The 17,413-nt window shown below is 43.3% G+C and overlaps 1 protein-coding gene across 2 annotated transcripts in view; it reads right to left on the bottom strand.

Annotated features, from left to right (window-relative positions):
• GPR176 (G protein-coupled receptor 176) overlaps window positions 1–17,413 on the bottom strand; it is a 49,141-nt gene that overhangs the window by 23,154 nt on the left and 8,574 nt on the right. The window contains exon 1 of one of the 2 annotated variants that reach the window (XM_077322938.1): window positions 14,027–15,103. The exons of the other annotated variant lie outside the window; for it this stretch is intronic. Coding sequence (XP_077179053.1) covers window positions 14,027–14,282 — 256 coding nt within the window. The 5' untranslated portion in view covers window positions 14,283–15,103. Of the gene's footprint in view, window positions 1–14,026; window positions 15,104–17,413 lie in introns of those variants that run through there. 2 annotated transcript variants of the gene reach the window in all.

Below are 17,413 nucleotides of genomic sequence, written 5' to 3'. Positions count from 1 at the left end.
AGGTAGATTCGTTGCTACGGAGAGACCCATCCAGCTGCCTAATGTGAGCTGTCGTTTGATTGTATGATCATTTGCACGCTGCCTCGAGTGATAAAAAAAAAAATCCCCCCCCCCTCTCACGGGCACGATTTTCGGCTGAATTTATTTGTAAAAAATAAAGGGACTTTATTTCAGCAAACGGGCTTTTCAGTTGTGTGTGCTTAGTGACTAAAGGTGAAGGACTGAAGCCAGGGAAGCCTCTAAACAGAAAGAGGCTCGCCGGTGCGTTTATCCCCGCTCGCTCGGAGAAAAAAAAATGGCGATCGCTTCGCCGGAAGTTTGGAGGAGAGAGCCAGGGGGAGGGACTTTGAAGAACCAGCAACAATGGTAACGCACAGATCTTTAGCGCTACTGTTGCAGATTGGTTGCAGGAGTGTATCGCTATCCGGAGGGTGAATCCACTTTTCTGGATTCCCCTGAAAGCGCCACAACGAAGCGCTTTTTGCTGATTGGTTTCAGGATTGTTGCAGATTGTCTACGACGTCGTGGGTTATGTCAAATTAGTAGCGTTTCCTAATAGCAACCATTCTGCTACTTTGAAGCCGTGCGAAATGGCCCTGAGTGTGGCATATCTGACAAGAAGGGAGAAATTGCCCTAAAAACAGCAAGCTAGAGACAAACAAGGAATAAAACTCAACAGCTGACTGCACTATCCTATTTAAGTGTCTTCATGCTGCCCTCTACAGGGTCTTCTCTTCTTTGTACGCCAAACATTGTCTTTCCCAACATTAGTGCAGAAAAGTTCAGTTGGTGAAGCATAGGGAAATTATTCTCTGGAAAGGTAGGACTTCATACAAGAGACACTTTGCAACCATGTGTTCTCTAATTAAGGCTCTAACACTCAACTTAATAATGGCATGGGACAACTTATTTCCAGAGTTGCTTGGCTGAAAAATACAATAACAGGGATTAACATCAAAAGGTTTTATTACTGAAAATCAGCCAAATACTCAGCTTGACTCTGTGTTACATGAAAAACCATTAAAATGTTATTTTTATCTTCTCCATCCTTGTTTCTTTTTAACCAAACAGACAGCTTTATTCTAGCATATTATAATTGATCAATATCCTGTTTGTAGCTGGTAGGTGTTTTTTAAAATGTAGTTAGACATATCAAATCACTAGGAGCTCTTTCTTGGACAGAATGTTTTCCTTCTACAGAGCATGACTTTCTCACCTTCCCCCACTTCCTGCAGCTTAAAAATGTCCCCCAAAATACTATTTCTGGGACATATCCCCCTGAATGAAGTTTTGTCTACTGCCTAAAATGCTTTCTAGTGGTGGGTGTGTGCGTGTGTGTGTAAGAAAGTCATACCTGTTGGTAGAAATTGTTTCATCTGCAATAATGCTCAGTAGGATCCAAGCCAGCGTTCTACAATTGTCCTCAAAGTGACAACAATCTATCGATACATAACCACAAATGAAAATATACAACTGATCATAGCCTTAAAGCAAACATGGCTGAATTTGAGCATCACCCAGTTTGTGATACTGCCATGACCTTCTCTAGCCAGCCCAGTGACTCCAAGTCCTCAGGAGAAGATACCAAGGAGGAATAGTGTGATCAGGGAGGATGCAGTACTACGAAGATACTGGCTGACTATGTTCCCGCAGAGCCAGAGGCTCTTTTCTTGCCAAATCCTGCAAGAGAGATGTCACCATGGCCCCCTGAAATAACTGTCAGGATTGTACCAGATCAAATGCATACCCCAGCACATTACCACCCCCCCCCCAGGGATGCTCATAATCTGCAGGAACAGAAGTGGCAGCAAAAGATCCAGACTGAGGTGGCCCAACAGAGGCAAAGTGCTCAACTGTTGGATGCAACTGCATCCCAGAGCCAGGCAGTGAGAACAATCATACTTCACAGGATCCTGGTCAAAGCACAGTGCAGCCACAGGAGTATAACACCTTCCAGAAGGAGGTTAAACCTGATTGCTTCCCAGCCTCTTTATGCTGGGGCTTGGGAAGGCTTACTTGCTGGATTAACCAGTCCACTAGGTACGACCCTGTGTACCAGTTCCTTGCTCCAGTATCAGCATCTATCAATGCTCTCTTGCTATTTAGACACTGCTGTAGTGGAGACCTGACTTGACAGCCCACAGAGCACAGAGCTGATACTGCTGTTCCAAGGGGAAACGTCAGAAATATAATTGGTCATGCCAGAGTTCTTGGGCATACCTGAAGAAGGTCTTTGGATACTTTTAAAAGGACACCGGTTGTTATATTGGAAATTCCACTGCTTATAATAATTTCAAATAAAGCATATATTCCACTGTGTTACAAATTGCTTAAATTAATTTATCCACCAAATTGCTACCGTTAAAAATATTGCAGCAGAAGCACAAAATGGCATAAGAATAGATCACATTCAAATGCCTAAATATGGTCCCGATATCTATTAATGTGGAGCATGACAGCCAAAATTTCTAGAAAGGGTTCAATTCTTTGGCTGTACAAGCAAAAAGAAAACTAAACACTCATGGCAAAAGGTTCTTCCACACTTTCCTATTCCCTCAGCAACACTTGAGACCCCCCCCAAAAAAAAATGGACCACTACTTACATATCTGTAGGATCCAATCCATTATAAATCACTATGCCCCCTATTAACATGTCACAGAATTAAGAAGATTAGGAATGATGCTTGATGTAGCCCTAAACCATGCATTGGATTCCTAACATGACTGAATGTTTGATTATAACCATTTAATTGACATGCCAAGTTTAAAACATTTCACCTGGAGGCATGTTCCACAGAAACATTTGGGAGGGCAGCAGAAAATTCAGCTTGAAAAGTCTGCAATGGGTTTTTTGTTCCCAAGAAATTGTCAAACCTTGAATAAAGCTACATTGTAAATCAAGGAAGCCACCTTTTTCTGAAGAATAGTCACTGAGACTGAAGCTCACAGGTGTTACAGCAACTGTCAGTGGAAATGACATTAGGGGATGGGGTTATGTAAGCCGCCTCGAGCCTTCAGGGAGAGGCAGGGTATAAATACAATAATAATAATAATAATAATAATAATAATAAAAAGAAAAGCAAAACACGACAGCTGTAGCTTAAACAAAAGTTGTGTATTGATGAACATATGCAGCTTGACCTATTTATGCATTGCGTTATTCTGGGTCTCTATCTCTACCCACAACTGCAATCAGTTATACTGGGGGAAAAACAAGGAACAGGGTGATAGTAATTGCATGAGACACAAGACCTTAGCAATTGCACAAAATACTAAAACATATGTATGCTTGTTTGTATTGATATAAACAGAAAAGCCACTACTTTGGGTGCAGGCTTCCAGTATTTGAAGTAGTTTGTAAGGCATTAGATGGCTTAGGTTGCTAAACTGCATACTACAATCTGTTCCACATAATATATTTCTGGTAAGGCCTTGGAGGAGGTCTCATGGCTAAGTGCTTAACACCTACTCAGGGCAATTGTCCCACCCCTGAGTGCCTCCTCCTTCAACCAGCTTGCCTGTCTGTCCAGCACCCAGCCAATCGCCTTCCGTCCTTCACCTCTGACCACCCTCTCCTCCTTCCACTTCCCTCCAAGGCTCAGAGCCTGCAGATCCCTGCTGTGTGAGAGCTGCCCCTGCTGGTGAGTTCCCTTCCCGGGAGACTCCAGCCTGCAGTCTTTCCAGATCCTGGGGGGAAACAGAGGGTGCAGAGTTCTTCCACCCCCCACCCCCACAATCTAGTGCCCATTGTATTCCTGAATGCAATGGGCTTGGCCCCTAGTGATAGTATGAGCCACAACAGGCAATATTCTTATCAGAGTCTAAAGTCCAAGCGACCTTAGTCCTTCGGCTTTCTTCCTGTCAATACTATACAGGTCTTCTGGTCTACTGGCCCTACACTTACTCACTTCATGTATTTATCCACCCATCTATCTCCCAGGCCAACTGGAACCAAGGCTGGTCCTTGTTTTTTTTCCATTTTAAAATTCTATGCCTCTATCAACCATTGTTTCCTCTGCTCTTTATCCCAGTACCAACTTTGTTCCCTTTCCCATATCTCTTGAACTTCCTTTTGTGCCCACACACACTGTCACCCTCCAGGTGGGACCTGTGGATCCCCCAGAATTACAGCTTATCGCCAGACTACAAAGATTATTTCCTCAGGAGAAAATGGATGCTTTCTCATTGTACCTTAGTGAGGTCCATGATCTCCCAAGCTCTATCCTCAAATCTCCATAAGTTTCCTGACCCGGCAGGCCTAGCAACCTTACTCTTCCAGCCTAGTCACACTAGTTCCTACGCTCTTTATCACTCTTCATGAACAAACAAAAGTTGTGAGGGGTAGCAAGGGCAGAAGCATAAAGGAGAGGGAGAAAAGAAAACAGAGTGAAAAAGTAGGGTCATCATCTATCACCTCAGATGACCTCAGGGGCTACAGTCCACAGACCTGGAAAAAATGGCCTTCCCTAGTTGAAGTTTTTATATATATATTAAAAATAATATTTATATACCAGCCTCCCTGAAGGCTTAGGGTGGTTATGGGCATGGAGGTGAGTAACATCACCTGGTAAATACAGTTCCATTAAGACTTTACCAAGTTTTAATCCCTAATGGTCCTTCACTCACAGAAAACGGTCTTAAATGTATTGTTAAGGCTTACCTGAAACCACCCAATCAGTTCACAGCCTAGCTGAAGTTAGATCCCTGGAGATAGAGAAGATTTGTCTCTTTTGATTGCTAAAGCTGTAAAATGTCTACTCCAGATGAGCTCATGCAAAATTAAGCACTTTGTCTAAATGTAGCTGTGGGGAAACATGTGTAGCAAATTCACTGGCTGTTCTGTGCATTTAATTTTAATTCTGTAGGGTTTTTTTGAACAAAAACTGAAAACAGATCGAAGAGCCAGCCCACCATACATTTAATGAGCCCTGCAAAAATCACTTTCATATGTCTTGCTTACGTGCAACTTTTGAACACTTTGCTTATTTATTTCCCCAGTTTGATTATTTTTATTAATTTAGTGGGTTGACTGGATATATGTGTTCACGGGATAAATCCTAGAAATTTCTGTACTTCTTTTCTTTCAAGCTTGTGATCATGGGTCAGGCTTTTAGTCACTATACTGCCAGCACTCAACAAATATAGGTCCTGATGTCTGATTTGTTTCATATCAGGCAAACTATATGACATACCTATTAATATGGCCCTGTTCTTCTGAGGTGTCCTGCCATGAGAAAGTATTTTGGGCTTGGACTGACATCTTAATGAATTGCAAACACTGACCGTTTTTCTGCTTGTGTTTCTTTCTGATGGAAATAAAACATGCACATAAGCCCTCTGGAAATTTTAATGAGACTACAGTAATAGAGCATCTGGGACATTGTTCCCCACAGAACAAAAAACATGTAACTGCACATAATTGCAACATTTGACTAGTATCTCTTACTACTGAGAAAAGTCTTGTTCAGAGAAGAGTCTTGTTCATATGGATTAATGAACGATGCTTTGCCCATCTTGTCTCCCTTCTTCCATCCATGGCTTACATTTTTCATCATGTATTTCTGCCTGCTCCATTAACCTACTTTCAGCAAAGTACATACTGCAGAGGAAGAGTAAGCCTTTCCTTTTCCATTTCCTTTCCCTGTCCACCACCCACTGTGGAGAGAATTAAGCTCTCCCTAGTGAAAACTCATGAGAAATAAACAACCTACCTGACTACATGAATAGCCTAGTTAGAAAGAGGAGTGTAGATCAAATATCATTCTATTGCTGAGTGCCTTCATATCCCACGACTGCCCCATAGTGGCATTAATTATTATGGAGCAATAATTCACAAACCTAACTAGAACATTAGAACCTGAGACATCAACCCTATAATCACGTCACTGCATTCCACATATTTCCTATATTGTTAAGGGAAGGTTCTCTTCTTGACTATCAATTTATTAATATGTAAATGCAATCCAAAAGTGCCTTTCAAAGAAATACTCGATAAGACATTATTTGTGAAGCACATGAAGAATTGTGTTTCTATAGCAACAGAAACCTCAGAAAGCTCAAAAAATTCCTTTCTTCTCTTTCCCCCTCCCTCAAATTTCAGATAGTCTGTTGCAGTGGATGCTTTTAATCTAGAGAATCAAAAAAAAGTTTGCTATTATGTAGGTTTCTGTCCACCTGGATGTTAATCGCTGACGGAAGCCAACTGCTGGTCTAGAAGGCTCTTGGTCTTAGCTAGCAAAATATTTCTGATTTTCTTAAAAACTGGATACATTTCTAATTAAGCTCAAATATTGTTGCATTTATAGGAATGATATGGGTTTGGATATTACACTTAGATTTGGACCCAGATTAATATTTCTACAGGCAGAAGTTCTTGCACCTGCAGAGCACTGTTTTCCTACCTCTTTCCTCCTGCTGTGTCACAAGATTCTGCAATGGGGTGTAGAGGTTCTCACCCTTCGCATTGTACTGTCTCAGGTGTACTGGCTTCGGTGATGTAGCTGGACAACTGGCCCTGATCTGCTCTCCAGTATGGAAGATTATGCTTCAATCCATAAACAAGATTAGAACAATGAGCTGCCCTCTACCAAACTATTCAACCCTCTAGATAGGATTAAACTTTAAAGTACAATAATATGGCTGAGTCCATTAGTGTATATCCAAAACATGGTCCAATTCACTAGGTAATCTTTTTCATAAAAGAATTCTTATCAAAAAAGGGGAAAATATGCTGAGAGGTACTAAAGTCAGGGTAATTAAAGAGGCTAATGGAAAAAGTGTGATTGTCTAGAAGTGTGACCACATTAACCTCTGACCACATTTAAAAAAAAAAAAGGATTATCGTATCAAACTAAATGAGACAGGTATCTCCAAGTTCATCCCAGTGATACATCTCATTTTAAGAGAGTTCTCAACTTTAAACTATGTTGTGGAGGCCCAATTCTTATCAGGAAAAAGTGGCACTTTTGCCACTTCCCTGAGGTTTTTTTCCAACCTGGAACAGCACAGGGGGTGTTTGCCCATATGTTCCCCTGCACCATTTCACAGTGGAAAAAACAGATGGGGAGAAGGTATGATCCCCTTCTCTCACCCATCTCCGCACCATAGTGGCTCCAACCAGAATCAAGCTCCTGCAACACAATGTAAAGGAGATCTCAGTACAAGAACTCACTCTTTAAAATGTTTTTAAAATGTTGATGTGTCCCCAGGGCAAACTTGAGCATCTCTACTTTGTCCAGTTTTGCCATTAAGGCAAGCTGAATGAGATTTCATTAGCTAAGCTCCTTCTTTAAAAGTTCATGCCACCACAAATTCGCTAGACATTAATGCGGCACAAGACTATTAACTATTAAAGTGTGGCGTTAATCTCAAAAGCCAATGTGACCCTAACTTTGCAACTATCTTAAAACATTCTGACCCAAAATCATTCACAAGTTAACTGCAGGCCTCTGGAGTATGAAGGTGAGCTCCAGCGGGAAATGTGCATAAGCAAGCCAACCAAGTACTGCTGACTACATTGGGAGGAAGGCCCACTCATCCAAACAGCAGCAAAATTGTGGGCCAAGACACAAAGTGATGAGTGTTCCTTAGGGATTATTGGGAAAGGGGGTAGTTACTTGAGAAACAATAGAAAATTCAGATTCTTCCCGCTGTTTCCCAGGGCTGGTTCATTTTGTTTTCCTAAGCAATCTCCCACACAAGGTACATCCATTGCCAGCACCTCCTTTTCATCTGTATGAGTTATATACTTCAACTCCTTCTAGTCCCTCAAAGAACCAGTAGCCCTTTATTTTTATAACAGAAGCTTTGGAGATGTTGGTCCAACTTTCCACTTTTGTATATAATTTAGCTGAAGTTTCTTAACATTTTTTTTCCATAACGACTGTTTTCCTGCTTGCCTTGAGTGACATGGGGCAGGCAGAAATCAACACAAGGCAGAACTGCAAGCACTACATCTCAAAGCTGTTGATCCCAGAATAGCCAGACTCAAGCTGGGGCTGTCTATAGATACTAGCTAGCACCTTCAGAGAGCCTCTTGTGGTGCAGAGTGGTAAGGCAGCCGTCTGAAAGCTTTGCCCGTGAGGCTGGGAGTTCAATCCCAGCTGCCGGCTCAAGGTTGACTCAGCCTTCCATCCTTCCGAGGTCGGTAAGATGAGTACCCAGCTTGCTGGGGGGTAAGCGGTAATGACTGGGGAAGGCACTGGCAAACCACCCCGTATTGAGTCTGCCATGAAAACGCTAGAGGGCGTCACCCCAAGAGTCAGACATGACTCGGTGCTTGCACAGGGGATACCTTTACCTTTTAGCACCTTCAGATGCAGCTGGGGCCTGAAGTCCACAGACACTTATGAATGCCTATCAGCATTCTACAAAGCCACACATTAGATCTGACCCTGGGTAGCCAGCCACACATTTTGCAGACTCAGTTAAACTTCTCACTGAGTTTTTTTCCTTCTCCACTCCTGGGATTCCAGGGGTGACTATAGGGTTTCTGCTGATAATCAGACCTCCTTGCATGCATCTAAACTGCTGTCAAGTCACAGTCAAGTCATAGTGACCTCATAGGATTTTAAAGACAAAGGACATACAGAGGTCATAGGCCACTGCCTGCCTTTGTCTCCCATCCAAGTGCCAATTAGCATTGATTGTTTATCTTTCAAGGTCTGACAAGATAAAGTTAGCCTGGGCTACCCAAACTAGTAGGTTCCTTATGTTCCTGTTCATGGACTATCTGGTCTTCTTGTCCAACAGCCACATCTGGTTGCATTTCTCCTGAAAGCCTCTGGAGTCAGAGGACCCAGGAAGTATGGGTTATACCAGGGATTCAGCTTCCATGGTCTCAGCTACCACTACATCAGGCTTTCTCAACCAGGGTTTTGTGAAACACTGTGTGTTCTTGACAGCCCTGGAAGGTTTTCATGAATGGGAGGGAGTTAATTTTTTACACATTTTTTAAGATTTGTTAACCATTTATGGATTATACTAGATTTAAAGCCCATTGTACTTTTAAATACAATGGGTGCTAGAAAGTGGGGGAAGGAGGCCTTTTGGGCCCAGGGGGAAGGCCTGCTTCCCCCCCCCTTCCCCCCGGGCCCCTGGTGACAGCCCAGCCTTTGCCCCAGGCCTAGAAGCCTGGGGGGAAGGCCTCCTTCTGTACTCACACCATGGCGCCGCTTCCCCATCACATTCTGGACTGTCCTGGTGAGGGCCAAATCGGAAGGCGCTTTACACCTTCTGATTGGGCCCTCAACCAGACCGGCTCCTGCCACTCTCCGCACACTTAGGCCTTAGCCTTTTATTTAACAGTGACCCATTATTAAAGATGACCATATGATCATGTTGATCCCCCCTCCCCAAATGGCCAGTGATGGGCTTGGAAGGGGTGGGGAGGGACCTCGGGTGGGCATGGACACCACTATCCTTCTCAACCATATTCTGCAAGATAGTATCCTCTTCTGGGGTTTCTCAAAGCCTGAAGAAGGTTTGAGGGACTTCTCAACAGTAAAAAAGTTGAGAAAGGCTGTAGAACGTCCTCCTCCGTTGATGAAGCCCAACTCTGATCAGGCTCAAGCTGTGTTATAGTTTTCTGCGTACTGGTGTTTTTAAAAGGTAATTTTTGCTTTCTTAAAAAAGGTAAAGGTATCCCCTGTGCAAGCACCGGATCATGTCTGACCCGTGGGGTGACGCCCTCTATCATTTTCATTGCAGACTCAATACGGGGTGGTTTGCCAGTGCCTTCCCCAGTCATTACCATTTACCCCCAGCAAGCTCGGTACTCATTTTACTGACCTCAGAAGGATGGAAGGCTGAGTCAACCTTGGCTGCAGAAGAAAGGACACGCAGTAATGGGTTTAAACTACAAGTACAACGATATAGGCTAGATATCAGGAAAAGGTTTTTCACAGTCAGAGTAGTTCAGCAGTGGAATAGGCTTCCTAAGGAGGTGGTGGGCTCCCCCTCACTGGTAGTCATCAAGCAAAGGTTGGACACACACTTTTCTTGGATGCTTTGGGATGATACTGCATTGAGCAGGGGGTTGGACTAGATGGCCTGTATGGCCCCTTCCAACTCTATGATTCTATGATTCTAACCTTGAGCCGGCTGCTGGGATTGAACTCCCAGCCTCATGAGCAGAGCTTTCAGACTGCATGTCTGCTGCCTTACCACTCTGCGCCACAAGAGGCTCTTTTGCTTTCTTAGGTTGGGTTTTTTTCCTTGACTGTATTGTTCTAATTTTTTGCTGCAAGCTGTTTTGAAAATGTGCCCATAGAAGGCAGGATACTTTCAGTAAATAAAATTCTCTCTCAGGGCCAACTTGGATACTGACAAAAAGCAAGAAATGTGTTTTAAAACCCTTCACTTCTTAGGGCCAAACAAAATAGATAAGCAGAAGGCCTACAGATCTGAACTAGGGTATCAATGAGTCCTTGTTAAGTGGGGGAGGCAGCAGTGTCTACACGAGTATTAGAAGCATTTTCATTTATAAACTGGTAAAGAGAGGGAACGCCAAAGCTTTTTTGGTCAGAAACTAGAGCTGGAGAATCAAAAATGGTGCAGTGATTTTTAGTGCCTTAATTAGGACTAGAGAGATACAGCTTCAAATTCCTGCTGAACTCACTGGGAGACTTGGATTCAAAATCCTACCCAATCATGAAGCTTACTGCATCTCACCTTTGAAGATAAAACCGTATAATACACACATACTGTCTGCAGATCCTTGGAGGAAATGTAGGAAATGAATGTGGTAAGTAAATAAACGAGTGAAAAAAGAACACTTGTACATCAGTTCTAATCCCCATCTTTTTGTGGAAGCTCACTGAGTGATTTTGGATCAGTTACATACATTTAGCCTAACCTACCTTCACAGGATTGTTATGAGAATAAAAGAACAATTATGTAAGCTGCTTTGGTTCCCATTGTGAAAAAACAGGGGGATATAAATTGTATTTATTTTATTTATTTATTAGACTTTTATAGCACCTATGCTGGAAAACCAGGATTTTATATGTATGGGGGTTGCCAAGGGGATAAAAAGAGGAAATTGTGTGAGGAGGAAGGTACAGTGGACAGTGAGGTGCTACCTCTACAAGTCCTCAAGCATTTCTTGTAATGTAACTCTTCCTAGATAGAGGCTGCTGAGAGGCAGGGAAAGCTGAAGACAGAAGGGCAGATACATGTAGGCTAGCTGTAGAGTTGGAAGAAAAGAAGGAAGCAGGAAAGGGGAGATGTTATGAGATATTTCAAGAAAGGAAAAGAGGAAATAGCGAGGGAGGTGGAAATGAGCTGCCTCCTGCAAGTCCAGACTACTTGTAAATATATATTGTTACAAAACATATTTAAAATGCTCTTGAAAGTGAAAAGTTTCACTTATTTGTAAAGAAATTCATTATTTAATTAAACTGTTACTTTATTCTAGCAATGAATAGGATGTTTTAAAAAAAAATTATGTAGCAAATTTGGAAATATAGAATATTGTCTCACATTATCCACCAACAACTTCTAAAACAACCAAGTTCAAAATTTGTCTGAATCATGGAAGGTCCTGGTTTAAAAAGATGCATTGCTTTCAGCTGAGTACAGTTTCCTTCAGTTTCTTGTGATTCTTGGGATGTTTTCAATTAGAATTGTTTTTTAACGTCCAGCATGTTTAATCTACATGCCCAATACACACAGAAACTATTCTAATCCCCATGCTAATATCTGTTGGTCCAAACTGAGCACCAAGATTAGCATGAGTGTACAACAATGGTTATATAAAACAAAGGTAACTTCAAACTTTTATCCTAGTGAGTTGTTTTTTTAAGATGCTCATACCCCTGGTTGCAGTGCTTCAATAGCAAAGGAGCAAAACAAAATTAATGCTTGTGTCAATCAAATGTTGTTAACAGTGCTCGGTTGGGGGCACGGGATGTGGGGAGACTGAGACCCCATAAAACACACCTGACTGTGTAATGCCTGATTAAGGTGAGTGGATGCTATGAGCCATACAAAAGGCAAGTCCCTGTTTTGAGGAATTTTCTCAAAGTACAGAGAAAAAATTATAAATCAAATACGTTTAATTGGGTTAAGGAGAACATAACAGGAAGTACAAATACATTTTAAATGTTAATATCAATTCAAGGGATCACAAACTGTATCACCAGGCCATCAGTAATGATCATATATTTCGTTTAACAAGTGCAACGTGATAGAAGACTAGAGGCTTGTGCCTACCACTGGCCTGACTTCCCCAGGCATTCACAAGCATTGAGACCTTGCAGCTTCTACGTGCCTCCCAACATCAGTGCACCATCAGAGGCAAGAACCCAACATTTCTTCAGCTTGAGGGGCGGCTGGAGTCTTGCTCTTGATGGTATGTTCCAATGCTACATTTTTTCCTGGTTACCAAAACAAGCATGGCCTTGACCTGGATGGTCCAGGTTAGCCCCATACTGTTAGATCTTGGAAGCTTAGCAGGGATAGCCCTCGTCCGTACTTGGATGTGAGACCACCAAGGATGTCCATGGTCATTATAAAAAAGCAGGCAATGGCAAATCACCTCTGAACATCTCTTGCTTTGAAAACTCTACAGAGTTGCCATAAATTGGCTGAAAGGCAAAAAGAAGGAGAAAAGGCACAAATATATGGACCCTTTATTAACTGGAACAATGTTAATATAGTTTTGCCTGGGAAGATGAAGACAAAATAATTATCTGTAATCAGTAGTGTCAGACTGTATAGCTAAGCCATGGATTCCCTGATTATAAAGAAAATCACACTCCTTTTCAGAAAGTCATCAATGAAGAACACCAGCTAAAGTCAGTGCATATCGATCCTGTAATTCAAATGACCCTCTTTTAGTAGGAATCCTACTTGTCCAGTAACAAGTACAATTTGATTTTGGAAAACTCTGTATAATTGTTTAATTCAGTATTAAACCTGTAAGAATCAGCCCCTGTTTAAAAGTGAACTTGCTACACATTTGTCCAATTCTAGGCCCACAAAAAGATTACCACACATGGAAGAGAGGGAATATCCTGCAAAGGAGACCCATGTACAGGAATAGGATTTCTTCAGCAGACTGCTCTTTTGAATGCAGTCTGAACAAGCAGAAGGGTGCCCTGGATGGAGAAAAATTGCACCCAGCACATATATGTGGATAGGTGGATGTGCCTATTAGGATGAACACACTGCTCACCTTATATATGATCAAACACTATTAGTTTTGATTACACATTTAGTGAAGCAGACAATCATGTCTGACCGTATTCATGTAATTGGGCTGCCACAAGCAGAAAAAACTGCTTAAAGACGCTGAGATGCAAGGAGTTTCTCATGGTGGAACAAACAGCGCTCTGGTGGGGGTGGAATTCCCATCAGGAAAATAAGGGGGAATAAGAGGGGCAATAAAATCTGTGAGGATATCTGACCACTGATCCCCTTGATTCTGATATAGCTTGGTCCTAAAAAGACTGTGTAAAGGATTTCAGCCTTTGACCCTAGAGCACTTACTTTTTCTATTTTCAGGGTTGGGGGTGGTGGTGGTGACTGCAGACTTTCAAAACCAGATTGTATAGTTTTATGGTGGCTTCTGGGCATAATTTGGGAACTCACTGAAAAGTTCAATATTAAATAACAAGTTTATTATTGTTTAAAATAGTTGTATGATTTCTACTGAAATATCAACACATACATATGTTTCTTCCCTTGTTCCTAAAGATGTGGTAAACAAATCAGAATCACACACAGCTGGAAGAGACTACAGAGGACCATCCAGTACAATCCCCACCAACAACACATGCACCAAAAATAGCTGAAATATTATTTCTATTTCCTCCTCCCCTAAACCTCCCTAAAGGTACAGGCAGTCTAAACTGCTGTGGAAGAATCTGGCATGAAAAAGGATCATAATGCTGAATTGTGATGTCTGTAGGTTTGCTGAGAGGAAACAACAAACGACTGATTCTGGATGTCACCCCCTGCTGGGCAATCCCCTGAAACACGAAGTCCTTAGTAAACACAACCTGCCTAGGGAAGATTTACTTACCTAGCAAAGAGCCTATGAAGATGACAATTTGTACGGTGGTAGTAAAATGTCTATAGGTTTGTCCTGCTCTGTATTCCACGTCTCCTAAAGTTCCGATCCCATGGGTGCTTCTGTTGGTCGCCACAGTGTGCGCGCTGGAAGCGTTCAAAGCGCCGGCGATCGCCTGAGGGAGCCCCCGCTCACTCGCGTTGCCTGCAGCCCAGCTCGCATTGTACCCCATGGCGAGGCGTTGTTTTTCCTTCTTCTTGCCGAACATATCACCCGGTGCGGACCGCAGGCTGTCCGCTCGCCCCGCACATTGCCCAGGCAGAAAGTGCTTCTGTAAATACACTGAGCTTCATTGTGTGTCTCCACGGAATTTGCGTTATTCGCGCAAAGCGAATTCCCGCTTGTTATGCCCCAGCCTTTGAAAGAATCGTCTTCGCGAAAGACTGGGGAAGAAGGGCGGCGGCAGGGCTGGTCGACCCCGCGCTTACTTGTCCGGGATTCTTTCTTCTTCAGTGCCACCGCCTGTCCTCAGCGTGCTTGCGCGGCCGCGCGCCTGAATGAAGGCGCCCTGCAACCCATGCCCCCTGGCAGCCCCACAGCAGGGACTACAACTTCCTTGCCTCCAAAGAGGCCGGTCGGAGACCATGGGTGCTTGTTGAGCGGTTTCTTCTCTTTTCAAGGTTCCGCTTAGCCTTTTTCATCTACCGGCCGAAAAAGACACGCCGAGTACCCCTCCCTTCACGGGTGCCGCTTCAGCCTCTAGTGAACCACAACAATCCCATGTGGTTTCCTCTCCGGGCGCCTTCAAATTAAGCGCAAATATTTCTGTAAGAGGATTAGGACACCATAGAGCGCTCGAGCCTATAGCGTCCCCCTTCTGCGCTCTGCATTTATGCCGCTCCACAGACTGCAGAATTGCACGGAGCGGCAACTCTTCAAAGGTTTCTGCACCGACTGCCGCCGACTGCTTTGCCCTCACAACTGAGCGCTGACTAGCGGCTGCCGTTTTCATGCGAGAGAGCCAGAAGAGAGAGGACGTCACGTGATCCTCAGGCGAGGGCTCCGGCTTTTGGTGGCAGCCATCTTGCCTTGGGAGCTGTCAGACCAAGGTGCTGAAAGAGGTGGCCATAAGACAGGAAAGTGCTTACAGGATTCAGAAATCAACTTTATGTAGGTTTCCTCCTATGAATTTTGGGAGGGAGAGCCTTACAATATGTGCAGCCAGCAATTTTTACTTGACTACAACTGGAGGATCTTAAAAAAAATAACTCGCAGTACTCCACACATCCCATGCCTCAATATACAGCCCCCCTTAAAAACAAACAAACAAAGCCTGTGTATATGCAAAGCTGCAGCATTCATGGTACAAGATTAAGGAGATCGTGAATAGCTTCTCTTTGCTTTTTGGCTATACAATTCTAAGCATGCAGAGCCACAGAAGGAAAATTGGTTCTTGAGCTCGTAATCTGCTTTTCCCTCTTAGGCTAAAGATGAATTTTAAAAATAAATGAAAATAATGGAATAAAACAGCATAATACATTTAATGAACACTGCAGTAAACCTGTGCAGTACACCTGCATTAGCTGAATCCACAGACTTATTAAACAGGCAGTCCTATATGGAGTTATACCCTTCTAAACCCACTGACTTCTGTGGATTTAAAAGGGTGTAATTTTGTGTAAAATTGCACTGTAAAACTACAACTTTATAAGACTGCTTTCCTGAACAATCCCACTTAATATGATCTGTTAAATGTGTAGGAACTTTCCTGACCTGGTCCAGTGGTCCATGTTACCAAGTGGGAGTCTCAACAGAGAAGGCCTAGAGTGGGGGCAGCTATTGATTTTACCCATTTGACACACTGGTATTTTCAGAAGGCATTGCTCAGTTGAACAAAGCAATAACACTAGAGCATATCAAGTGATACTGCTGATATGTGGGTCCTAGGTCATAAAAGACTAGAGCACCTGAACCCAGAAAGGAACTGGAAACATTCTCAATTGGCCAGCCTAAAGCTTCTGCATTACAGAGATAGCTCGTATGGTTAAACTGGAACTGTGTGAGTGAGATACAGAGAGATTTGTTTTCCTCTATTTGACATGGCCTATCAAAAACGGTAAGTCCCGGAGTTCCTTGTGCACAGGCAGAAGAGAAGAAACACCTGGTAGGAAAGGCAAATCAAAGACAGTTGGAGCAACGACTTCAGCCTATTGTGGGGAAAGGAAGAGAAGGCAATTGTAAGCCACTGTGAGACTCCTTATGGTAGAGAAAAGCGGGATATAAAAACCAACTCTTCTCTTTCTTCTTCTATAAAGTTTTTCAAGTACTGAGGACAGATATACGATTTTACAAGCCAGAGGGCTCCCTGTTGTATCATAAGTAGCTTTCATTGCTGCTTAATAGAAAAAATAAAACACAGATCTGTGTGTCCCTACGGTTACCAGTCAGTCCTAGAGGAGATCAGCCCTGACTGCTCTTTAGAAGGCCAGATCCTGAAGATGAAACTCAAATACTTTGGCCACCTCATGAGAAGGAAGGACTCCCTGGAGAAGAGCCTAATGGTGGGAGCGATCGAGGGCAAAAGAAGAAGGGGACGACAGAGAATGAGGTGGCTGGATGGAGTCACTCAAGCAGTAGGTGCAAATTTAAATGGACTCTGGGGAATGGTAGAGGACAGGAAGGCCTGGAGAATTGTTGTCCATGGGGTCATGATGGATTGGACATGACTTCACACCTACCAACAACAACAGTTACAAACCTCCAGATTTTGGCTAGAGATCTCCTAAAATTACTGGTTTTCACAACAGAAATCAATTCTGAAGAAAATGGCTGCTTGTGAAGTTGATCTCTGTGGCATGGTAACCAGCTGAAGTTCCTTCCCTCCCCAAATCCCACACTCCCCAGGCTCCATCCCCAAAGGCTCCAGGAATTTTGCAACCCAGAACTGGCAAACTTAAGCATTTTCCTACATTTTCCTACAAGGGAAAACACTCCTTGTAGGAGAAGGCATGGGAATTTTGCCAGAGTTGCTAGAAAATTTCATGATGTGACTGTTACTGCTTTTACTATTGTTATCTGACATGGTTACTGAGTTATACCATACTAGCTTCAAAGCCCATTCCTAAGAACAGGCCTTGAAAGGGTCCCCTGCCTAGGCCCCCGGCCAGGAAGCTTAAGGTGGCTTTGGGCTGCAGCTCGCAGCCGGATCAAGTAGGGCAGGTGGGGGCTGGCCAGCTCGTTAGCAGGCCCGGGACAGAGCTCCTTAGCAGGCAGTCAGCAGGCCAGGAGGCCGTCATTAGAAGGCCCAGCTAGCAGACCAAGAGGCCCTCGTTAGCAGGCCCTGCTTAGCAGACCAAGAGGCCATCATTAGCAGGCCCAGCCTAGCAGACCAGGAGGGCC

The sequence above is a fragment of the Paroedura picta genome, chromosome 2 (genome assembly GCF_049243985.1).
Source record: "Paroedura picta isolate Pp20150507F chromosome 2, Ppicta_v3.0, whole genome shotgun sequence".
Classification (NCBI taxonomy): domain Eukaryota; kingdom Metazoa; phylum Chordata; class Lepidosauria; order Squamata; family Gekkonidae; genus Paroedura; species Paroedura picta.
Note: the sequence above shows the minus strand (reverse complement) of the source record. Positions and strands in the feature narration are given on the sequence as shown.